Source organism: Hippocampus guttulatus, chromosome 13 (genome assembly GCF_054856545.1).
Source record: "Hippocampus guttulatus isolate MCC_2025c chromosome 13, RoL_Hgut_1.0, whole genome shotgun sequence".
Taxonomy (NCBI): Eukaryota; Metazoa; Chordata; class Actinopteri; order Syngnathiformes; family Syngnathidae; genus Hippocampus; species Hippocampus guttulatus.
The window spans coordinates 10,980,618-11,004,736 of NC_141273.1; the positions used below are offsets into that span (position 1 = coordinate 10,980,618).

Here is a 24,119-nt window from a genome sequence, read left to right on the forward strand (position 1 = left end):
GGTGGTGGTGGGTCTGTCTGTGACATCATCAGCCTTACGGATATGGCAATGCTCGCTCTTCGAGACGGCTAGTCCTCCTGAGACGGCCAGGGTCGAAGCCTCGGCCATGTCGCACAGTTGGTCGGCCAAAGAGCACAAAAACGCCAACCAGGCCGCCGCCGCCGCCGCCGCGGGACTGAAGCGGCCGCGCAACGACGCGGGCAACAAAGTGACCGTGGTGTTGGGTGCGCAATGGGGCGACGAGGGCAAAGGAAAAGTGGTCGACCTGCTGGCCACTGAAGCGGACGTTGTCTGCAGATGTCAGGTAATTGTACTCGAAGCCAAGTTGCAGTCGTGCCCAAGTATTATAGTAGACGACCGGTAGCGTTTGCAAATTTGTACATTTTGAAGACCGGCGAGAAAATACTCATCAGGCTGCTTTGATTTTTTTCATTTAATAATACATTTTATTTATAAGCGCCTTTCAAGACACCCAAGGGCACTTTACAATAACAAAAAACACAAAACAATACGGTGCGATGGTTATATGCGTGCGTTGATTTTCTATCATAATAAAAACATTGAGTCGGCTTCATATGACACTGGTCAGAAATCATTGGTCAGCCCAGTTCCAGACGAGCTGCAAACAGTTGCTGCACGTCGTACTTTTCTTCACTAACAGCACAAGCCAGATCTCTCTCTTACACAACCAGTGGACTATAGAGCAAGTCACATTCTCAGAGTGGCTTGATATGTGAGAAGGCCAAGTCTGAGAGGGGGGGCAGACATGGCCCCCAAACACCATATTCTGAGCCAAGGGTGTTAAAATAGGGCGGGCAGACTATGTGAAGTGGAAAAGACCATGGATTGTCATCAACGGTCTTAATATTGTTTACAGTGGATATAGAGTGATCCATGTTTTAAAAAAATGTGATGCACAACCACACCAGAATTGAAAAATACATTTTAGAATAACCGATTCAGGGTGTCCCCCGCCTACTGCCTGAAGACGGCTGGGATAGGCTCCAGCCCCCCCCCCCCCCCCCCACCCTAGTGAGGATCAAGCGGTTCGGAAAATGGATAAGAAAATCAATACCATTTTTTTGTCTGCTCATGAGTGAGGTGCAACACATCCCAGCTGACTTAGGCGAACAACATCCTGGGCTGGAGAAAAGCAACCATTCACACTCACGATGACACTTATCAATTTAGAATTCAGGAGGGGAGAATATGCAAATTCAGTACAGGAAGGCCACAGCTGAGATTCGAACCCTTCATTATGCTGCCCATGGTCAAATATTGTATCATGTAATTGAATAAACTGGTTGCATAAGTGTGTACCCGTCAGTCATATTACGAGAGGGTATGTCTTGTGTGCAGCTCCCACATCTTTTCAGTTTGATCAGAGTCTGAGTTCTGGATGTCTGCTTGAAGATGAAATCATTTCTAGCCAAAAATCGAAGTTTTGAGTCAAAACATGAATGCTAACAATCCCCAATTGCCTTTTTTCACGCAGGGTCACAACATTCAAACGAAAGTCTTATAGGAACGTCACACGTTTCCTTGTTTGGATCATGGTGGGAGGAGGGGTGAAAAAAAAGTGGTCACCAGAAAGTGCGGTGGCAATGTTGATTTATCTTTATTTGACTGCTTTTTATTTCCAGGGGGGCAACAATGCAGGACACACGGTGGTAGTGGACGGTAAAGAGTACGACTTCCACCTTCTCCCCAGTGGAATCATCAACACCAAAAGCATCTCACTCATTGGTACAAACGAGGGACACAATTTGATTCAAATAAATCTTACCACAAATGTGTTTCGTGTCAACTCTTTGATGTCTTCTCTCTGATCTTGTAGGTAACGGCGTGGTCATACATTTGCCTGGCCTGTTTGAGGAGGGGGACAAAAATGAGAAGAAAGGTCTGACTTATTCAATTCAATCCCCAATTCTGTCTTTACAAAGATAATCTAACATTATTAAGAGAGGTATTAATTCAACACTTTATTTTTGTCATTTGTGGATGGATGAGTTTCACGCATCATGTTGTTAAAAAAATAATATTCCACCCATCTTGATGGTAACCAAAATGTGACGTCTCAATGTGGCAGAAATTGATGGCACAATAATTAATGTATTGCATATACAGTATTAACACCACTCGCAATGTCAATAAAATTGGGCATTGTTATCTTTGGGAAAGGCGGAATGTTGAATGTGCTTATTGTTGGTATGCTGAGAATAATGAAGTGCTCCGTGAATGATTGTATAGGGTGAAAAAAATATTCCTTATAATAATTGTCAGTCTTCTCTCATCAGGGTTGAAAGGCTGGGAGAAGAGACTAATTGTCTCAGATCGGGCTCACCTTGGTGCGTATGGCGCTGGATTTGTTTTTGTTGTTGTTTTTTTTTGTACTTTCCGTGAACTTATTTTCCCTCCTCAGTGTTTGATTTCCACCAGGTTGTCGATGGATTACAGGAAACTGAAAGACAGGCGCAAGAGGGAAAGAAGTACGCTTCAACACTTGAGATCTGACACGATCATTCTTACTATGAATTTGTACATACTGTATGTATTTTAACGATTTGCTTTTTCATATTAGTATTGGAACAACCAAGAAGGGCATTGGACCTGCATACTCCAGCAAAGCATCTCGCACAGGTCTTCGTGTATGCGACCTTCTGGGTGACTGGAAAGACTTTGCTAGCAAGTACGGCGATAACATCAACCTCATTCTGTTGCTATCATATCCTCCTCCGAGTCAAATTACGGCTTGCATGAATCCCCTTCAGATTCAAGAACCTCGTCCGCCAGTATCAATCCATGTATCCAACCTTGACAGTCAACGTTGAGGACCAACTGAAAAAGCTTCGGGTAGAGACGTGAACCACAATCGGTATCTTAGAGGCTGCTTCCAAAAGTTCAGCTCTGTTTGGCTCTGCAGGAGTACGGTGAAAGATTGCGGCCCATGGTCAGAGATGGAGTCTATTACATGTATGAAGCTCTTCATGGATCTCCAAAGAAAATTCTGGTTGAAGGGGCCAATGCTGCTCTCCTTGATATTGACTTTGGTAGGATTTCTAAAAACGTATTTTTCATGGAAAGAATGACAAGTGCTGTGCTTTTTAGAATGATGATAAATGCGCTCTATAGGTACATATCCCTTTGTGACATCATCAAACTGCACTGTGGGCGGAGCATGCACTGGCCTCGGCATCCCCCCGCTCAATATTGGTGATGTGTTTGGTGTAGCAAAGGCCTACACCACCCGAGTGGGAATTGGAGCTTTCCCCACTGAACAGCTCAATGTAAGACATTGATGTAACTGGCAATTTTACCATCGCCATGTTTGGGGTCGGATAAAATTACAGTTACAGAAAAACGCTATGAGTGGACCTTGCCTTATTGTATCGAATCAAATGAAAGCATTTGTAACCTACTCACTTTAAGCTTGATTTTGAATCTGTTCATGACCTTGGACTCAGCCAAGTTGGCCCTGAGGGCATGTGAGGCGTGAATTGACTGACTGACCCTTCAGCTCGCACGTCACAGGCAGGGATAAATTTAGGGCCAGAGGTCACATTCTGAATACATTTTGTATGACCAGCAGACTCGTATTACTACTTACTGAGGGAACATATAAGACGCAATGTTTAAACTTACAGTGTTCCCAATGTACTGTTTCATTGTCGATGACTGTGTTGTCTGCGTAAACAGACTCACCAGCCTATATTTACATAGAAAGTTATTTTACATTTAGACTAACACAACCAAAGAGATCTGCAATTTAATATTACATTTGGTTTTTATTTGTAGGCAGACGGAGAACTGCTACAGACCAGGGGTCATGAGGTGGGTGTGACCACAGGGAGGAAGCGACGTTGCGGCTGGTTGGATCTTGTCATTGTCAGATACGCACACATGATCAATGGCTTCACTGCGTGAGTGTTGAAAAAAGTCATTATGTGGAGCGAGCTTGTTGTTTTGTACTTTTTATACTGTACAGTCTTGATGGTAATTATTTCACAATGTTTTCTCTATTCCTCTTCAACTCCATCAACCTTCCTGCAGCATCGCTTTGACAAAACTTGACATTCTGGATGTGTTGGAGGAAATTAAAGTAGGCATCGCTTACAAACTCAACGGGAAAAGAATTCCACATTTTCCAGGTGATTTTTGGAAATGAGGTGATGAAAGGCCAGGTGACATTTATGTTAGCGCTGTATACTTACTGTGTGTATTTGAATCCTAGCAAACATGGATGTTTTGCATAAAGTGGAAGTTGAGTATGAGACCTTCCCTGGGTGGAAGACAGACACATCTGCAGCCCGTAAGTGGAGTGAGCTGCCAGTCAAGGCACAAAACTACATCCGCTTCATTGAGAACCACATTGGAGTTCCCAGTAGGTTTTGACTTCAAATTCAGATTTTACCTTGCAGTTGATGCCTTATCGGTTTTTACGTATCCCTGAAAGAGCAACGGAAGCTTATATTGAAATACTGTATTGATAGATGCCCTGTGCGTCTCTCCCCCCCTCATCCCCTCTCCCAACAGTTAAGTGGGTCGGTGTTGGAAAGTCCAGGGAGTGCATGATCCAGATGTTTTAGAGGGCAAAGCCCTGCTCTTCATTTCACGGGTGCACAGATGTGGCATTTTTATCTCGAAGTGATCCACTCATCACCATTCTAAATAAATAATTCACAAATGTAAGCCTGGTTTCCTCTTTATTTGCTTTTCTTTTGTGGTCGAAAATAGACGTGGGCAGTAAATAAGTACAAATACTTTTGTATAACATCATCATTTTGAAGACAAAGAGGACGTCGCAACACGCGCATTGAACTTTGTGCTAATGTGATTGCATTTCCTTTCGCTCTACAGTACTGTAGTTTGGTTTGACGCTCGATTTCTTGGCGTAAAATCGTAAATTACACACCCTGAATACAACACAGTACATCAAAATCTACAACACGTGACAATGAAAAGTTCTGTGATTGGCCTTTAAATATCCACGTGACAATAAACCCTGCGTCCAATTGGCTGTTTTGGTCTACCCGAACATTTTTTCCCGCAAAACTAAGCGGAACATCTTTACAGCGGCTGTTTTGGGCTTTACTGCAGCAAATATGCCGAAGCGAGCATATCCTTTTACGGAAACCTTCTCGTCCCAGTACAAAGTACACGTCAGGCAGCATGAGCTGAGTCATTCCAGCGTGTTGGGGAATAAATACCGGAAAGAAATATACGGTAAGTGCGTGTTCGGTGACGTTCGTCGACATGAGCTAAAGTTAGCCCCGTTGTTGTGCTAAGTTGCTATCTTAAATGACGCGACGCTGTGCCAGCCGCATTTGCACACAAGGAACAGTTTGGGTCGTGTCACGTGCGACTTATTGGTATCTTTTGAGCTAATTAAAGAGAGTAGTATCATCGTAGTACTGAAGTCACTCCCCCTAGCGGCAAGAAAACTAGCTAATACCCGGCCTAGCGGTGTTTTCGGTTCATCTCCAGTCTTTCCTTTGCACAGAAAAGACAAAGAACTTGCTTTTTAATGGCGCCAAGGCTGTAGTGAACAAAGTGTGGTCCGGCGAAGAGAAGACCAGCGACCCCCGTGCATCTGGACGAGAGACTGTTCAAAGCAGCCAGACTCTCTTAAGAGGACAGACTTTGATAGGAACTGACGGAAGACTGACCAAAGCAATAAAGACACAAGGTGAGTTATTTGGTGGTTCATAGCTGGTGAAGCGTTGACATTAGTGTGAGTCAAGCAGTGTCCTGCATTTGTCACTAAATTAGTAGGCTGACATTCAAAAGTGCCAAACCAGTTTTTTTTTCAATTGACTTTAGAAGCATCCTAAACCTTAGGCCAGTGGCCCTTTTTTTAATCGATTATCTCCCGTATTGATTGGTAGTCAATTTTTGATTAATTTCAAAGCTTAGGTAAAATATACTCTGTCTGACTTTTATTTGGAGCAAAATTTTTGAATGCACCCAATGCAGCCGCCACTGAATTTTACTCACCGCCACATCACAAAGTTTGTATCATCTTCGTGGTAGTGCAATAATATGGACTTGTCCATTAGGAGCAGTCTGAGCAATCGTGATCGATTTTTATTTATTTATTTTAAGTAGTTGTTTACAAGGCGCAATTGGAAGGTCTGGAATTTTACCAATAGATGGTGTTGAAGGTTTGTGCGAGTTCTCCTTTTTTAGTGCGATCTTGTTCCAATCTGAGGCGTAAATTGTCCATTCGCGTGAATGCTTGTCATGTCTACTGTGTGTTTGACTGGCGACCAATCCAGGGTGGACTCCACCTCTTATTCAGTCGTCTCGGATCATCTTGAGCCAACCTGTGACCCAAAAGCCCATAAGTCAAGTAGAAAATGAATGTTAAGTTTTGTAGCTTATAGTTAAAACCAAAAACATTTGAGGCACAAAAGTTCTAATTTGGTTCAAGCTCACTTGTGACCCTAACGAGGACAAGCAGCGTAGATGTTGAATGAATGGACTCTTTACAGTAGTGTGTTTTAAAAAGAGAAATAAACAATTTTTGTTTCCAGGGCTGCCTCCATCAGGCTGCTGCGTATGTCAGAAGCGCGCACCATGCCGCACATCTTGTTCACAATGCGAACGACTTCCCTGTTCTTCCTGCAGCCGAAAGTGTTCAAACTGCGCAAGCCTCTGCTGTTCTGTATGCACCGTCATCGAGTAAGTCCCATGTTGTTTTGCATTATCGGTACCACCATTGAACAAACAGCCCTTCGGGTAAAATCCTTTCAGAGATTCTAAAGTATGGTGTCAGCATTGTCATCGATTGGCGTTAAACAGGCTGAAATTATGTCCATATGTGCCAAAATGCCCCTATCGGAACCAAAACGGAACCAACATTTTACTTTTAAAGAAGACATTATGCATTTTTTTAAAATTCAAGATATCCCAAGTATCATTCCGCAATCTAAAAACAAACGATAAACAACTTTGATGAAAAAATGTGGATACTTCCTACTTCTCTGCCAAATTAAAAAAAAATCTTTTTAAAAAAATTACTAATAATATTGCGACTTTTGTAGTATTATTCGAAGCTCTGAGACTCAACCACGTCAAAACTGCAAATAGGGTGTGCATGTGTGTGCGCGCGTGATGCCACCCACCACTTTAACCATGTGCACCCCGTCATAAAATGAGTATCTAAAAGAGTGGCATGTATTTTCATCTGTGATGCAAACTAAAAAAAAAAAATCCAATTACTTAACACTCCAACAAAAATATGGTTAAAAAAACAGTACAAGAACGCTTGTCATCAGCTGCCCTCTCTTTCTCGCGAATCTTTTTTTTTTTCTTCTTATGATTTTCAACCCAATTCTTTCTTTGACTTTTTTTGTGCATGCCCCATGGCAAGTGTCTCGGTGCGGAATCTAACAGTGACACTTGGAATTAAATAAAATAGAACTGAAGACGCCAGCTCACACTTGGACCAGTGCTCTCTGTTTATACTCAACATTAGAGTTCAACCCACAGGAAAGTGCCGTTTTCAAAATAAAACCTCCGTCAAAAGCGATACGCATCAAAGGTAGGCTTTGCTCCATGTTTTGAACAGTAAGTTTTTCACATTTTGCACAGCTGAGGGCCAGGTGTATAGCGAGGCAATCTTCTCTGTACAGACTCTAACTTAGAATCCTTGAACTTAAGTGCCCTTGAAGTTTTACATTGCAGCTCATTTCAAGAGAGATAAGACAATGGTCTGTTTACAGCTAAAGCGAATGTGCTTGTTTTATTTCAAGCATTGGTTAAAAGTAGTAGCGTGTGCATGTGTGTGCACGTAGTAATATATATAATTGTTTTTTCTTTTCTCCTTCACAGTTACAGTGGGCGTTATGATGAAGTGCTGTGCTGCAGTTGTTCCACGTAATCGAAGTCTAGCACACGGGTTTATACTTGAATACGCAGTATCCTCACTTAATGTAAGACTCAGGCTGCATTTTTTTTAATGATAATTGTCTTTTTTTTTCTTATGATCGAAATGTGTGTGTGTGTGTGTGTGTGTATGTATAGATATATATCAAAATAAACGTGAACACTTTTATATCATTTTGACTGTTCAAGTTTTTGTTTTTTGTGTGTGTGACTATTGTTCAGCTTCAGTTAGGGGAAATATTTGTTTCCCTGATGAATTTGTTTTTGTTTCCTCACCAACAAAGAAAATAACACCCATATGGCACACAGTTATGCACAATTACAATACTCATAATCTCAACTCGTTTGTAAAATGTGTGTCTTGTATGAATTCTGGTGTCAGTCTCGCTTCGACTAAACTGCTGTCAAAATCACAGTCAATATTTTAGACCTGCATAAGACTCGAATGAGTCACAAAACTTGACTCGGCGGCTTGTGAGGAAGCGCCGTGGGCAGATGTGACGAAAATCGAGCTCCTACTTCACCCACAAGTAAATGTGTAGGATGACGATTTTTTTTTTTTTTTTGTATGAGCCAACAGAATACCATCCCCACAGTCAAGGAATAGAAGTTGAAACACGTGTTGGGCTTTTTATTCTGCAGAGGGTACACTCTGATGTCATTGCATTGGGAGGCTTGAGAGTTTCTCTTCGGAGGAGTGGACCAAAATCCCTTTTGAGGTTTTGTCAACCTGATGAGCAGCTACAAAAAATATCTTGGTACATTCCTAATGTAAATAAGAATTTTGCTTGGGGATCCAACACTTATTTCATCTGTTTTGTGCAATAATAAATAAATATCAGCGACCGTGTGATTTTTAGCTGGTGGGGTAAAAAAAAAATATATATATAGTTGTGTTATTTGGCCAGCAGGTGGCGACACAGTACAAGAACTCAATTGGACGAGACGATCCTGCCTTTTTTTTTTTTAAATAACAGTTGCACTATTAGAAAGTTGTCTCCTTCTGATGGCAATGGAATTCCAATCCACTCAGCCTACTCTGACCTTCAGTTGTGCCTGCTATCAAATGTTTTTTTTAATAAAACAAGCAGAGCCAGAGGTGAGACTAAACTGCTTGTGCATTATCCCTGCTGGACATGACCTTGCGGTGTAGTCATCACTTTCTCTTGACTCTGGCCATGAATGAAGATGGCTGCTCTCAGGGTCACAACGTTGTACACTGAGTAATTGTTTTTAGTTGCAGGAGTCCTCTGCACGGCTTTATAGGAACTGGTCACATGACCCGGTGTAATGGATATTAGCTTGGATGAGTGCACTTCCTGGAGCTTATTGCAAATGTGCGTATGATCTGTTGAGTCACATCCCTTGCTCAGTGGGTCTGTCGGAGGAGGCTCGGGCCTTTTTGGGAGCTCTGCGGTTGGTCGGCTTGAGTTCCGGCTGAGCGGATGGACCGTTGCTGGAAAGCAAAGGTGACAAGTTGTGCAAATTTTGATAAGGCTTGAAGTCAGAAAAGACACCAGTTACTTCGATAATCTAAAACCAACAATGAGATTGAAGTGATTACATTAGTTACTGTACAGTGTGGGGGGTTTTTTCTCAGAGGAAAAAAAAAATCCCATGGCTACAGAAAAGTCATGTTTTGATGAGGCTATTCGGAACGTGGCATTTATGACAAGAATATGCCTTTACGATCTTGTTGTTGTGTCGCACTTTTCACTTTTATGATTTTATACAATTTGAAGATTTTGCTCAATTTAATTCAAAATGATAAAATCAATAAAATAAAATGATGACCGTTGACCATACAACTGGAATTGACGTCACTAATCTGGCTTCTCAGTATAAAATGGCACACTTCCATCTCGGGTTATATGATCGTCTTTGTTTTTCTTTCAAGTCACAGCCAATTTTTACCCGGCTATTTCCAGCAGAGTGACTTAAAAATGAGAAGTTCCCCAACATGAGGGCAACATGAAGTAAACTTCCTCACAATCCTTAAATGTGCCATCAGAGAGCATTTCCAGTGTAGGGCTGAAATTGTAGCATGTTGTGTGGACCTTGCAAGAAAGAAAAAAAATGAGACACCCTACCTGGAGTGCCACGTTGCACATGCCGGATTTTGTGTGACATTTTCAAGGACAGATGAATTTTGTTGAGTTTTGTAACATGTTAATCCCAAAGGGACTCTTTTTGTCAATGTATTATTGATATTAAATTGTCTGACATTTAAAAAAAAACATTTAAAATTTTCAGGCTGGGGGAGGGGTGACTTTTATTTTTCTGTTGGGATCGGTCACGATCGTCCGCGACTTTCCACGATTGGAAGCTGATGGTCCCGCTTTCCGTTGACTCCATTGCGATGTGATGACTTTACAAGACAATCCAGCTGTCACGATATCAGTGTGGATATATCCCACTATGCAGTGGCTGCAAAAAAAAAAAGAAGAGGAGAGAGGCACACAAATGCCCCCCGACCCGCCAGGCCAGACCGACTGCAACCAGCCAGCGGGAGCACGTGGCTTTGTCTTTCAGCTATTCTTTTTGGGGAGGGGGGGACCAGCTGTGATCTGTGGCCAGCGTCAAGTCTGATGATGCTTCTGCTATAAATATGAGTCAATGAGCGTGTGTAAGTGACAGCTGTACAGTGGACCAAGGGCAGTCTGTCTCGGTGCCGTCGGGGTGTTCCGCTCCTAAAAAGGAGCGGTGAGAGCACATTCGTGCACTTCAAGTGCTTGCACAGGTGGATAGCACGGAGCGTGTCTGATCGTAGGCTACCCTGCAATCGTAGCGCAACAGTGAGGCCAATTCCTTCAATTTTGTCGTTGGCCTACAAACATTTGGGTTTGACGCGAAAAGTCGAATATGAGGCAAGAGGGCAGCAGTTCAGCTTTTATTTCCAGCTCTTTACATCTGGATCTGATACACATCTTAGAATAGTGCGAATATGACTTGACATCAATTTCCAAATTCTTTGCTTGTAATAACTGCGTCAGGCATCTGTCCCCAAACTTTTATTCGTCTTTTGTGATGCTTGCCCAGCTCCACCGCTTCTTCTAGTTATTTATTGAGTGGCTTCATTGGATAAAACTCATGCTCTGTAAGGTTTATGTCTGCAGAATGACTTGGCAGACATGGCACCTTCCACTTCTTGGCCCTCGATTGCCTCGTTTTTTTTGTTATGGGTTCTTGCAGTAGCTTGCTGCACGATGAATCTTTTTGATCGCATCTTTGATTGTATTCTGCCCCCAGTACTGTAATTGTATTACAGTGCGGTGCAGTGCCCCTAGTGATGGAAGTATTGTATTACAGTTCAGTACAGCGCCCCTAGTGGCGGAAGTACTGTAGTTAGAACCACCCAAAAAGTCTGGGGTAGCCATTTTGATTCATCACAGTGTAACAGTGGAGAGGTGTGATAACATCCACTTCCATCCTTTGACACGTTCAGGCACAATCTTTTTACTCTTCTGCCCTAACCATGCGTTTGAGATGAGAGCATGACGTAGACAGCGAGCTAAACAATCCTTCCATAAAAATACCAAACGGTCGACTCTCATCTTCGTGTTTCTATTGGAGGATTGTTTAGCTCGCTCTCTACGTCATGCTATCATCACTAACACATGGTTAGGGCAGAAGAGATTGGTTTGCACCTTCTAATCAAGTGGTTCTCATAAGTTTACATACATACCCAAGGGTGGGAGGTACAGGATATAAATTTGGGAGCGCAACTCTACGGTATGTCTGTGTACTTTTGCATGTTCCTGATTGTCACTCCTGCACGTTGGAGGTTGTGTTAGCATCTTTCTTTACAGCTCTGAAAATGTTGTCGTCGCCGTCTGTTGTTTTCCGTGCGCTAACTGTTCGGCGTCCTTAGTATGCAAGTAGTTTCTATTTTCTTCAGGGCATTAAATGGTGATATTGGCGAAGGCTTCGATTGGTTTTCCCATCTTCTGTCATTGTGCACAATTTCTTGTTTTTCCATCCATAGACCGCTCTGTGGTTTCCATGTTGGCTGCACGTCTAGCTATTGTATCTGAATGCTGTCTCGACAGGCAAAACCCAAATCGGAATTTAATACGGTGTAGATATTCCGAAAAGAACAGGCAAGAATGCTATTCGCCAAATAATGTCTGAATGCAGAGAGATACATTGACAATGTTATAGTGCGTCAAAAGGATTGCCAGTGGTCAACATAAACATTCACATCTACGCTTGAAAATGTCAGCGTGAGGATTAATGCATTTGTACATCAATTGCTGAGGGACAAGCATTTACGTTGATGCTGTCACGCTACAAAAATGTGATTGTCAATGTTGAGAGACAAGCACTCACATTGTTACACTGCGTCAAAAATATTTTCTTGATGCCAAGACAAGCATTCATTCTCCATGCTATTGTTCATTCACTAATTTCTGTTTCATCAGTCATGATACTTCATGTATACGTGTTATTGTACTTCAAAAAAATAGCTAATGCTGAGAGAAAACATTCCTATTTATACTATGATGCATCAAAATGTGTGAAAGCGGAGGCATGTATTTCATTAAATAGGTGTGCATCAAAATGAATCTGTGCAGAGAGAGAGGCGTTTTCCTGGTTTCGCACAGCGTCAAGCTTTTTCTTGTGTGAATGCTGAGAGTCAAATCGTGATCAAAAAGAAACCAAAAAAAACACGATTCATAAGCAAAATACTGTATGCTAAATGCTTCACAGAAATCACATCACCATTTCTCAAGAGTAGCTTATTTATTATTCGAGGGCAGTAAGCTTTAATCTCGCAAACGTATACTGTATTTATTTATTTTTTTATCAAATTGAAATCAGGAAAGTAACAATGTCACGAGACTTTCTTAAGCGACCGATTAATTTGCGATGAAGTCATCTCGATACTGTTAACAGCCAGTTGGGCACAAATTTGCATTGTACAGTATCTGGAGATTGCGAAAATATGCAATCCTGCATTTAACACTGTTATCTGCCTCTCTTTGCATCCGGTGCAGGATTTCTTTTGCATTTCAGCTCGGTAACGGCATCTCTCACACAGCATCTCTGGGCCACTGTGACTTCAATTCTATGAAAGTAAAGTACCAAAAAAAAAAAAAAAAAGAAAAAGTGCATCATGCCAGTGGATTGGATGGGGACTACTCTCTGTGTGAGTTCGTGTTTGTCTGTGTGAGTATGTGAGTGTGATCCACGCACACGCACATACGTGAGCGTGTTTGTGTGCCCTTTTCAAGTGTGACCACCTGTCTTTTGTTCCCAAATAAATAAATAAACATAGACCACACCAGCTGTCCCTGGCAGCCCGTCCCCTTAGAGGTCAAGGGCTCCCACCGCTGGCCTTGTTGAGACAGTGGGCACTTAGTACTTTCCTCTCAACTTCTCCCAAGTACCTCTACCCCCACCCACCCCCGCTCCCCCCCACACACACACATACTCACAAACAGCAAAATGAGCCAGGCTTTGGTCAGGAATGTTTTATTACACTGTGGCGTTAGACTGCACATATCCCGGCTCGTCGCCCCGCAGCTAAGCTCTATCACATGGCCTTCGGCTTTCCATGTGAAGTGTTTTGCGCCAGAAGAAATGTGCACCGCACGGCCACTCTTAAAGCTCCGGATCCCGTCAGGCAGATGTGAGCCGCTGCGGCCGCCGGCTGCTTTTATTTGTGCAGGTTCACGGTGGCTGTAGCATTGCATCGGGTTCTTATTTACTGTGGCTGGCTCTTTATGAATGATCTTGGGAGCGCATTGTTTTCTTGATGCTCGAGCTGGCTGGCGAGCGCCGCTGTGCCGTCTGTTTGTGCACAGAGTACGTGCTGGGGAGCGGGGCCAGACAATAGCATGGCTGAGCGACTACCCACGCACACAAAAGAGTGGCAGGGATGAGGCCGAGGGTCTGGGGCCGCAGTTTTGGGGGCTGTGGAGCCGGGGGGGAGGCAGGGGCAATTGGATGCTGCCCTCTTGTCTATATGCAGTTCCCAGAATGGGCACACTGGGACTGGAAGGGGGGAGGGTGGTGGGAATCGGAGGCCACCCCCGCTGGGATCGAACAGCAGAGCAGCTGGATTTCTTTCATGAGGCAAGAGAGAAATGATTGAAAAAGTTCTCCGAATTGGTAAGAAGTTGCTTTCCCGAGTGTCTGCGCAGTTTAATTAATCATTGGATGTGCTTCGCGTAGAAGTGGCGACAATGGGAGCTCGTCTTCATCCCTCTTGTCCTTGAATTTAGTCTATGGTTATGGATTGGCAGTATTACCTCATTCTCTTGTCTCTGTATACACTGGGGAGCAAGTGCAAAACACGCATGCACGCGCGCGCACACACACACACACACATGCTTTGTGTTGCTGCTGATGCATCTCAAATGAGGGCTCCTTTGGGGTCTTGATATTTTACCGACGCCACTAGTAACATGATAGAGCAGCAGTTTCTAGTTTGGCAAAGAAAACTATTTACTCTACATCACAATATCAATGTAACCAAAGGTCAACACACAGCATAAAAGATATGAAGATATCCAATTCATGTTTTTTGGGGGGGGGGGGGGGGGTTTGGGTTTTTTTTCCAGGAGCAAAAGCATGTAGGGAATTTTCATACACAGCGTTGACAGCACATGGAGGAGTAAGGTCAAATTCATTTATTAAAATGGTCAAAATTTGTCTTTCGCTACTTGCATATTAGACATACATAGCATTATTTAACATGTGGATCAATACCCCACCATTAGGGAAATCCATCCATCCATCCATCCATTTTCTAATCCGCTTTATCCTCATAAGGGTTGCGGGGGGTGCTGGAGCCGATTCCAGCCATCTTCGGGCAGTAGGCGGCGTACATCCTGAACCAGTTGCCAGCCAATCGCATAGCACACATAGACGAACAACCATCCGCGCTCACACTCACATCTAGGGACAATTTTGAGTGTTCAATCAGCCTGCCATGCATGTTTTTGGAATGTGGGAGGAACCCGAAGTACCCGGAGAAAACCCACGCAGGCCCGGGGAGAACAAGCAAACGCCGCACAGGAAGACCGGAGCTAGAATCAAACCGGTACCTCTGCACTGTGAGGTCGACGCGCTAACAACTGGAACTCCGCGCCGCCTTTTAGAAAATGTTATAAAGCATTGCAACATTGTTATTTTTAGTTTGTTTACACCCACACTATTCCACTGGGTGTAGTATAGTGCTTGTAATGCCTTTTAACAATATTTTCTGATGCTGAGAAGCAGACTTTTGATGTGCTTTTATTTAGACCGCAAAATAAAATTGTATGTTGACTAGCCATGGATTGGTATCAGAATCTGATGGCGTGATAACCTTAAGCAAAAATCGCAGTATCACAGGATAGCAAGTACAGCTCTAAACTTTATTTTTTTTTAAATTGGGTTAAAAAAGAAAAATAGAGGGTCCTGTAAATGTACTCAAAATCTCTGTAAAAGTTAAAACTCTGCTGAGAAAAAAAAGACTACTTTGGAACGGTAGTACTGGATTGACACACTGTCAGTGTAAACACATTATTTACATGATCAAACACTGATTTTATGTGAAAACGCATAGCAGCACACTACTACTATCAAATACTGCTAAAATATTGAGTTCACTTATTTCTGGGTTGTTGCGCAATGAGTGAGCAAAGCGTGTCCAGCTGCTCTGCGTGTTCACTTGGCACGCATGCGGGCTTCCGGATCCATTCCTGCAAGGAACCATTATTGCAGCGGGCATCCTGACTGCAGCCAGCCAATCCTGTTGCAGCGGGCTTGTCCTCCTTTGAACTTCCAGTAATTGGGACTCATAATAAACGTCGGGTGCACGCCGCCGCTGGCCTGCATTTTCTTAACTATTATTGGTGACAGTTTTAGCGGGGTTTTGAAAACGTGACTTGTTAAAATAATACCATCAAGTATGTATGTACACATTTTGTCAGGCGTGGGTCCAGAATTCTCAAGTGAGGCTTGACCAATAACTAGGAGGGAGGATTGAGAAAATAACAAATATATTTTGGGTTATTGAATAAAGTTAGCGCGTTGACCTCACAGTGCAGAGGTACCAGGTTCAGTTCCAGCCACGGTCTCCCTGTGTGGAGTTTGCATGTTCTCCCCGTTCCTGCTTGGGTTTTCTCCGGGTACTCCGGTTTCCTCCTACATTCCAAAAACATGCATGGCAGGCTGATTGAACACTCTAAATTGTCCCTAGGCATGAGTGTGAGTGCGCGTGGTTTGTCTCTGTGTGCCCTGCGATTGTTGGCAATCAGTTCAGGGTGTCCTCCACCTACTGCCCGAAGACAGTTGGGATAGGCTCTAGCAACCCCCCCCCCCCTGACCCTTGTGAGGATAAGCGAATCGGAAAATAGATGGATGGATTATCGAATAAAACACTGAAAGGCATGATGGGGGCTATGCAGATTCTGACAGGGCAATAGTAACTCTTAGCCCCATCTCTGCATTGAGTACACTAAGCATCACTAATACGAGCAATAATTTTGAAAGTGACTCTTTATCAGTGCTCATTTATTACTACTTTAAGAGTTGAATCATCTCACTTATTTTCAAGCTTTTTACACAAGACAAAAAAAGTGCAAAAACATTGAGAGAGAAATCAATAAAATTCACACCGACAAAGTTGTTCCATTTAATTCTATGCATAGTCTTATAAAGACCTAAATCCAGATTGTCACATTTCCACAGCACACACACCTCCACAAACACGCACACACACTCTCACACACAAAAAGGCGCAAACAAGTAATATGCACAGTAAATTGCCTCAGTATCTAATCAAAGATTGTCCTCTAATCTATACACCTCTAACACTGAAGCAATTACTATAAAATATATTGTTCTTATTTAGAGGGGGGAAAAAAATTATATTAAATTCTAATGGCACTTTCTAAAGTTTCAATTAAAAAGGTGTTGGCTCGATATTTAGCTGATGAAACCAAATTAAAAGAAGCTGCAAGAGAAACAAATGCAATGATAATAAATATTTTCTGGTGATGGTACACAATTTCACAGTTGGAACCCGCAAACAGAGCACAACAAATCCACTGTTGGATAATGGTCGTTTTGCGACTTTAAAATCATACAGCATGAGTTTCGGCAAGCATAGCCTTTTGAGTCCATGAAAAAGACATCAATGAGAATCTCGGCAGTTCATTCACATTCATCGGTGACATGACTCGAGGAACAACTGGAACCCAAAGCACACGCACTCGTGCGCGCACTCACACAAATGCTTGTCCTCAGTTTAACACCTCCAAAAAATTTATTCACACAATGAAATGACATCCCCGGAACCTCAAACAAAAGCAGCAAAAAAAAAAAAAAAAAAAGTAAATAAATTTTACACGTGTTATGAAAAGAAATCAGTAGTTGTTATGCTTCAGTGGGGTGTTGTTGCGTGAACACGAGCGAGTGCACAAAGTACAAAAAGAGGCTCCTTCAGATGTAACACCTATTTGTGTGTCAACAAGGCACGCTCGGTGACCATCCTGGAGCTTTAAATAACCGCAACAAAAGAAACGCACTGTGTTGTTGTTGTTTTTTTTCGGCCTGTATACATGTACATTCAAGAATGAAGAAACATCTGACCAAGCTTGCCGCATTTTCTTGCCCGTACATGAAATTGACACGACACAAGAAGTATGCAAAGTGGAACCTTGAGTTACGAACATCCCTTTTTACAAACAATTCGGGTTATGCCCACAATAAAAGGTATTGACGATAGACTATCTATGTCATGCTTTGTCTCGCGTTGTGTTACCATGATTAAAAATGTGCATAAGGCACTGCTGTCACCTGAAAACTCGCAAGCTAAGGCAAAAACTTTATCTCATCTCGTGTAAGCAGGCTCTGTGCATCACGCAAGGCAAGGTTAGGCAGTGGCACCGGTATGTACCTTTTTGTTGTTGTTTAGCTCTTGATAAATGAGAAAGCACTCACTGGTGATAGTGTGATTGTGGCTATCAACAAATTATGAAAATGACCAAATGAAATAAGTACCGAATTTATATTTGAAATATGTGACTTGCCACGTGACATTTTTTTAACTGGAAAAAAAAAAACAGGTTTACCTGCGATCGGTGTCGTCACTAAACCAACCAATGCATTAGAAAAGAAAAAGATAAAAACATCTAAATTTCCCCATGTTATTATAGAAGAAGACGCTTTTTGAACGGAGAAGCTGTAGCCCTCCTCCCCTTCTTCAAGTTCATGAGCCATAGTTTGGGTTTCATTTCTTGATAATTGATGAGTATATTTTCACTTATTTATATATTGCATTATATTTATTTTTAACCACAGATTGGTTTAAAAAGGAGGTAAGTATAACTTAGTTGGGGGCAGGAACAGATTAATCACATTTCACTTCATTTCAATGGGAAACGTTACCTTGATTTATGAACGTTTCATGCAACAAACGGGGAGACGGAACCAATTAAGTTCGTAGCTCGAGGCTCCACTGTACACGGAATAAGGGTGCTCACTAAACTGGTTCAACTGAGCAGCGTTTAAGATGGGCTGTTATCAATGATGCTCGAGTAAAACTCTGCTGCCAGTATTCTCCATGTTCATCGGGGGGACGCGGGACACAATGAGAACTCATAATCTCTTTATAGGTGTGCAATCGAATCGCAACGGTCCCTCCTCTCAGTAGAACAATGATGCATTTATCTGACTGCATGCTGCGTGGAGGGAGGGTTGGGGTGGGGGGGTGGGTAGGACTTTGATGCCTCCAAACAATACACCTGTTTACAGTCTCCTTGGTTTCCCTTCGCCTAAATACATTTCTCACATTCCAATGCCTCCATTCAATACACCAAAGCGCCAAGAGAAACGTGCACTCGCCGAACCCCCCCGCAGCTCAAACGGAGATACACAATGATCCCTTGAGAACTACCTGGGACTTGTGTGTGGAAGGTGGGGAGGGGGGACAATGCGAGTATTGTCCCATTTCTATAGGTAGCCAATGACGACTCGCTACGGCTGCGCTCGTGGAAAAACTATTTCCAGTGGCAGAACAGCAGAGCTGAATGAAAATCCTGATTCTGATTTGCAGTCTGTTTAACTCTCGAGCACCCCCACCCCCGCCTCCCCCTGGGAAGACACTGCAGCCTTAAGAAGACACCTGACTCCCGCCACCCCGCGGGTGTGATAAAAACACATAAATAGAATATATATTTACATTAAATATACAAATGGTGATAGCAGCCTAGGAAATAGTGTTGAGACTACTGTATGTGCATGCTAAAAACAAGTGCTTCTCTAGGTTCCGTCTGGCTGATATTTTTCGATGAAAGCACAATTACAGTAACTTGATTTGCACAAAGAGAAAAAAAAAGAGAGCCCCAATACCAGTTAATAGTACCAACTTTCGAGCTAATCGAAAACCACTTACCCCCCCAAAAAAACCTGAACCAAACTAATAAATAAATTTCAGATCAAGTCTTCTCAGGACAGATTAGACACAAAAAAAAATATTTAGCAACGAGTGGAACTCCTTCCTGCCCACAGACCTTTTTTTGGGGGGGGGGGGGGGTAGCTAAAGGCATCAAGGTCAGTAGTAACACATAACAGTAAGAAACTATGGTGAGCATGAGAATGTTAATTTAAAAAGAAAGTCAGTAGCTTTAGCAGAACGGCACGGCTGTGATTATCCACCTGTCCAACGGTGACTAACTACTGGTTTGTTCATACAGCAGCCATAACCAGGAAATATAACGCTCGTCTGCTGTTTGTCTTCTTCTACAATCAATAACTTCATAAGAGCTTCATTTACATAGTTGGGCCACGCACTTATCAGGGCCCTCGTGGATCAATTAGCATTCCAGCGCTGCCTATTACCTTTGTTAATCCTCCGGTATGTGTGAGTGGATTTGACAAAAGGCATGGTGATCGATCACTCTTCAAGAAGTACACTAAAGTCAAGTGTAACGAGGCACAAGTGTTGTAGGCATGAACTCGAGCTTTGTGTCCCTCCTTTGAATGGACACTTTTAAGTAGCAAGTAGGCCAGTTCTTCAAATAGTTCACATTCATGCTGAAAACAAACAAACAAAAAACGACAGGTGATTCCAAGGGAAAATACAATAGTGGACATAATGGGTTTGTCTCCTTTAACCTTGACCTTTCAAGAAAAACTTCCCTGAAAAAAAATAAAATATCTTCCAGTCGTCTAAACTTCATTAGTTTTGCTGCCTCGAAATTTTTAACTTGTTACAAATACCCCAAATAAATAATAATATTACAGTCAGGAAAACGGACGGTTCTGATCTCCCATGTGCACAAATAAAGTCGATTGTATTAACAAATGTTAGCAGCCTGCGTTCTGCCTTCGGGATGCCTTTCAGCTCCTCAAATAAAGTCAACCCACGGAGAGAAAGACGACGCAAACAAACAAGTGCATCGTCGACTTTGTTCGACTTCCACGCCGATGCCATTCGCCAGTCGGGGCCAGTTTTGCTTCAAGTTGCTACATCAAGAGAAACGCCCCCTGGGGTAGAATCCAAACTGCCGGTGTGTGAATACTAAGGTGTGAAAAGACACGGGGGTGGGGCCGTGTTGGCACAGGTTGAGCGCTCGCTTTATCCTACGGCGAGCGTTTTAACAAGGCCACAGTGAAACTTCCTGATGTGGCGATACAGGTCCCCGGATTGGGTGAAGCGACGCTCGCACCATTTGCACGCGTGCGGCTTCTCCCGCGTGTGCACCACGGCGTGCCGACTCAAGTTGTGCGAGTACTGGAAGCTCTTGCCGCACTGGCCGCAGGTGTACGGCTTCTCGCCGGAGTGTGTGCGCTCGTGCCGCTTGAGGGTGTACATGCAGGAGAAGGTCTTGTTGCACTGCATGCAGGTGGGCACCGAGCCGTCGGGGGACAACTTGGAGCGCGCGCCGTCCTTCTCGCGGAAATGCGAGCTGAGGTGCAGCTGCAGGACGTGCGGGCTGGGGAAGATTTTGCTGCAGAGGGGGCACACGCACGCCTGTTGCCCCGCGGGCAAGAGCACCCCGCTGGAGGTGGAGATGTCCGAAGAAGCCAAGTCGTCTTCCTCCTCCTCCTCGCTGTCCCCCGGCAGCCTCCCCCTCCTCCGCTCCTCCGCCGCCTCCCTGCCGGGGGCGCCCTCCCTCCCGCCGCGGGCCTCCCCCTCCTCGTCCATCAGGTCTTCCTCCTGGGAGAGGAGGGCGGCGGTGGGACCGTTGTTGCCCGGGAAGAGGGCAGCGAACCCTGTCACCACCGAGCTCCTGGCGCTATTCCCAAAGCGCTGGCTCTCAGGGCTCATGGGCTCACTGTCCTCCTGCTCTGACAGCAAGTCGTGTTCATCTTTAACAAGTGGCTCAGTGCCCTGCTGTTGGCTGTCGAGGGCCAGCTGTCCCGAGATGTAGGAGGCCTGTAAGGGATCTCTGCTAGACAGAGGCTTGAAAGACAAATCCAGAGCGCAGTCCATGTCATCCGAAGCCCGGGACCTCTGGGACAGCGATACGGTGGAACTACTGACATCAGCTTTTGTTTTTCCAGCTGTTTGGACGCAAGGCTCGGCCTCCGCTGACACATAATTGACACCTACAAGGTTCGGGGACCTGCCGGAGTGACCGTTTGTCTTCTGCCTGCTCCGCCTAGACCTTTCGCAGTCGCTGACGGCGAGCCCCGCTTCGCTGTTGTCCGTGTCAGACTGTTCCGTCGGGGAGGGGGGCCCCGGGAGCCCCCGGGACTGTCGTCTTCCGAGCTGCTTGTCACCGCGCAGCTCGCCGTCCGAGGAATTGTCCCGCTCCAGACAGCCGAGTCCAAAAGCCTCACCCATCTTTTCGTCAAGCGAGGAGATCTCCTTGTCTTTCAGCTTGCCTTTACACACTTTGACGATGTCGTACATGTGGAGGTAGCTGGCTGCGGCCAGCACGTCCTCCACTGGAAGAGTGCTGAATTCCAGCTTGCCCTCATACATAAATTCAAGCAGCAGACCGAAGGCCGGCGCTGTCACAATGTCACTGTTGAGATGCACAACATCCCTTTTGTCTAGCTGGTCCCTGTAGAAGAGATGGAAGTACATGCTGCAGGAAGCCAGCACGGCTCTGTGCGCCTTGAAACGAGCCTCCCCGACCAGAACGGTGCAGTCACACAGGAAACCTTGGTGACGCTGCTGACTCAAACACTGCAGCAACTGGCGGCTATGGTCTGGGAACTCCATTCTTCCCTCATAACCTGACGGAAAACAGGAAAAACAGGATGGTGGGTAAACAAATTGGGGCTACTCAGAAAAGGGAGACAGAGCCGAATTACGCTATTAAATCCAAAACAAAAAAAAAACGTGAGTGCAAGTGACTTAGATGTGGCAGCATACACATCTGATTGAGTTAATAGACCCGAGAATGAGTGGCATGACGGAGGTGCCCCCTGTGCTAATTTTGCACCAAATTAAGCTATGTTTTCATAAGCATTGGGAAGGAAACAGATTTATCCTGAATAATTTTTTAAAAATGTCTGTTGCAGTTGTTCCAAGAGTCTCTATTCACTCCCAAGACTAATGACAAAAACAACCCAGGTCAAATATCTGAAAGTATTTCTGTGCAGACGACTATTGAAACCTTTTACAACCTTACTATCAAGGAAACACTTCTTTGATTGGTCCTGAATCAGTGTACGCATTAGTGCCTTTCGTTTTAAACTCAATTCCCTTGAGAGAACACTTGGGTTTTGGTGAATATACTGTTGGAATTGTCAAAAACATGAAAAAGTCAAAGCACTACGAAGGTTGAATACAGAAATGTAAATCTGGAAAACAAAGTTTAAAACAAGATAAACTGCACTGACGAAATTACTTAAAGAAGTTTGGGAAAGAATTCTCACTACACTTTTGCACAAATATCCAACTGAAATCCCCAAACTAAAGAAAGTCGATAACTTAAAAAAACGTGCAGATATTCGTAGTCTTACATCAAAATATGCTGCACAATCTCCCTAAATTCAATTTGCATTTCTTCTAGTAAAATCGCAGTAGTATATACAACACGCTACTATGACTCTTCCAACTTTTCAACCTTTTCCATAGTCATAAACTTTATTAAAGTGGGCTCACCCATTCTCCTAAATGATCCAGGGTGTTCCAGTTTCAATCCACCTCCTTCAGCTTCCACAAAGATTCGTACGTTGGAGAAGGAAAAAAAAAAGCGCACACAAACGCAGTCGTGTTTACAGAACAAGCAAGCGGGACTGGAAATGATAGCAGTCGTCCACGGCGGGCAAGGAGCGTCAAAAGGAGGAGGAAAAAACGGAGTGAGTAAACTGCTGCTCTGTTTGCTAATTACACCGCAAGCTGTGGAGTCAGCTGCTCTGACATCACCGCAATGGAAACGCTACCTCCAGCTGTGCTCGCGTTCTGCCATATGTTACATCGGTGCTGTCCAAAAGCACACCGCTTGTACCATTTTTATAACCAAAACACCGTCGAAGGTGTAACAAGATAGCCCCGCCACTGCTGCTCACTTTTAATCGCCGGGGGGGCGTGGGGGGGAGTAAACTACAGCGTAAGGATGAGACTATAACTACTGTACATGTTAGTAGTTATCTATAGCATCTGAAGTTTACGTTAGTTAATGGGTTATTAAAAGTTTGACGCGGCCGATTTGCACTTGAACGCAGCACGCAATGAGTTTCAAAAGAAAAGTGTAAATGAGGCAGCACAGTATAGCCCGAAAGTGTTATATGAGTCATTTAGAGGTAGCCTTTAAAAAAAATCCTCCAAAATGAAGCGAGCCGAGCAGCGACTGGACTCTTAACTTTCGCTTCCTCGCTACGCTCAAACGCACAAAAAAACCCCCGTCTCACTTACATTTATTTCCGCTTTTTCCGTGATGCGATGATGTGCCTTCTCCACACTTAGACACCTCGACGTTTTATAATCATGATGTGCGGCCAGATGTTGGATTCCCTCTCGTCGGTTCTTCGAGCTTTCGGTCCAGTGCCCGGCGAGGCAGGCTGCGCTCGCTCGTCTCGCTCGGCTGCTGGCTGGCTGGCTGCTGTTAGTGAGTGTCAACGAACAGGTTGATCGTGTGGCCGCCAAATCTCGCGACAGCGCCCGGCCCACCACCAGAAACTTGTGTACTACTGCGAGAACTCGCACAGCGGCAGCAAGTAGCAGAGGACGCCGGCGGCAACATCCGTTGCTGCTGGAAACACCTGTCTGCTCTGTGTGCAACCCTCCCTTACAGTCGGAAGTAGAGGGTCGGGGCTCAACAGAGGCACAGACCAGA

General features: G+C 44.1%; 3 protein-coding genes across 4 annotated transcripts; 2 read left to right on the forward strand and 1 right to left on the reverse strand.

The window, feature by feature from the left end:
* Positions 1 to 17: 17 nt before the first annotated feature.
* adss1 (adenylosuccinate synthase 1) lies at positions 18 to 4,689 on the forward strand. Its single transcript, XM_086127425.1, has 13 exons — positions 18 to 304; positions 1,644 to 1,746; positions 1,838 to 1,900; positions 2,298 to 2,348; positions 2,423 to 2,489; positions 2,582 to 2,689; positions 2,772 to 2,853; positions 2,924 to 3,050; positions 3,133 to 3,287; positions 3,796 to 3,920; positions 4,051 to 4,148; positions 4,232 to 4,381; positions 4,534 to 4,689. The coding sequence occupies exons 1-13, from the start codon at positions 107 to 109 to the stop codon at positions 4,584 to 4,586; spliced, it is 1,380 nt and encodes a 459-aa protein (XP_085983551.1). The 5' UTR covers positions 18 to 106; the 3' UTR covers positions 4,587 to 4,689.
* A 354-nt stretch (positions 4,690 to 5,043) lies between these two features.
* Positions 5,044 to 8,061, forward strand: siva1 (SIVA1, apoptosis-inducing factor). Its single transcript, XM_086128182.1, has 4 exons — positions 5,044 to 5,223; positions 5,501 to 5,686; positions 6,534 to 6,681; positions 7,834 to 8,061. Exons 1-4 carry the CDS (start codon positions 5,103 to 5,105, stop codon positions 7,880 to 7,882), a joined length of 504 nt encoding a protein of 167 aa, XP_085984308.1. The 5' UTR covers positions 5,044 to 5,102; the 3' UTR covers positions 7,883 to 8,061.
* An 8,438-nt stretch (positions 8,062 to 16,499) lies between these two features.
* On the reverse strand, positions 16,500 to 24,119 carry zbtb42 (zinc finger and BTB domain containing 42). Of its 2 annotated transcripts, XM_086127937.1 has the most exons (3): positions 23,699 to 24,119; positions 22,946 to 22,996; positions 16,500 to 22,071 (listed from the first exon to the last, which is right to left on the reverse strand). In XM_086127937.1, exons 2-3 carry the CDS (start codon positions 22,947 to 22,949, stop codon positions 20,462 to 20,464), a joined length of 1,614 nt encoding a protein of 537 aa, XP_085984063.1. In that variant the 5' UTR covers positions 22,950 to 22,996; positions 23,699 to 24,119; the 3' UTR covers positions 16,500 to 20,461. The 2 variants fall into 2 exon arrangements, with proteins under 2 accessions (XP_085984063.1, XP_085984064.1); XM_086127938.1 differs by lacking the exon at positions 22,946 to 22,996.

What these genes read in the sequence shown, in the direction of transcription:
- adss1 (XM_086127425.1), top strand. Translation starts at nt 107, where the DNA reads ATGTCGCACAGTTGGTCGGCCAAAGAGCACAAAAACGCCAACCAGGCC. An exon ending in TGGAAAGACTTTGCTAGCAA is followed by an intron (nt 2,690 to 2,771) that starts GTACGGCGATAA and finishes AATCCCCTTCAG; the next exon opens with ATTCAAGAACCTCGTCCGCC. An exon ending in TCCCCACTGAACAGCTCAAT is followed by an intron (nt 3,288 to 3,795) that starts GTAAGACATTGA and finishes TTTTATTTGTAG; the next exon opens with GCAGACGGAGAACTGCTACA.
- siva1 (XM_086128182.1), top strand. Translation starts at nt 5,103, where the DNA reads ATGCCGAAGCGAGCATATCCTTTTACGGAAACCTTCTCGTCCCAGTAC. An exon ending in ATACCGGAAAGAAATATACG is followed by an intron (nt 5,224 to 5,500) that starts GTAAGTGCGTGT and finishes TCCTTTGCACAG; the next exon opens with AAAAGACAAAGAACTTGCTT. An exon ending in CAAAGCAATAAAGACACAAG is followed by an intron (nt 5,687 to 6,533) that starts GTGAGTTATTTG and finishes TTTTGTTTCCAG; the next exon opens with GGCTGCCTCCATCAGGCTGC.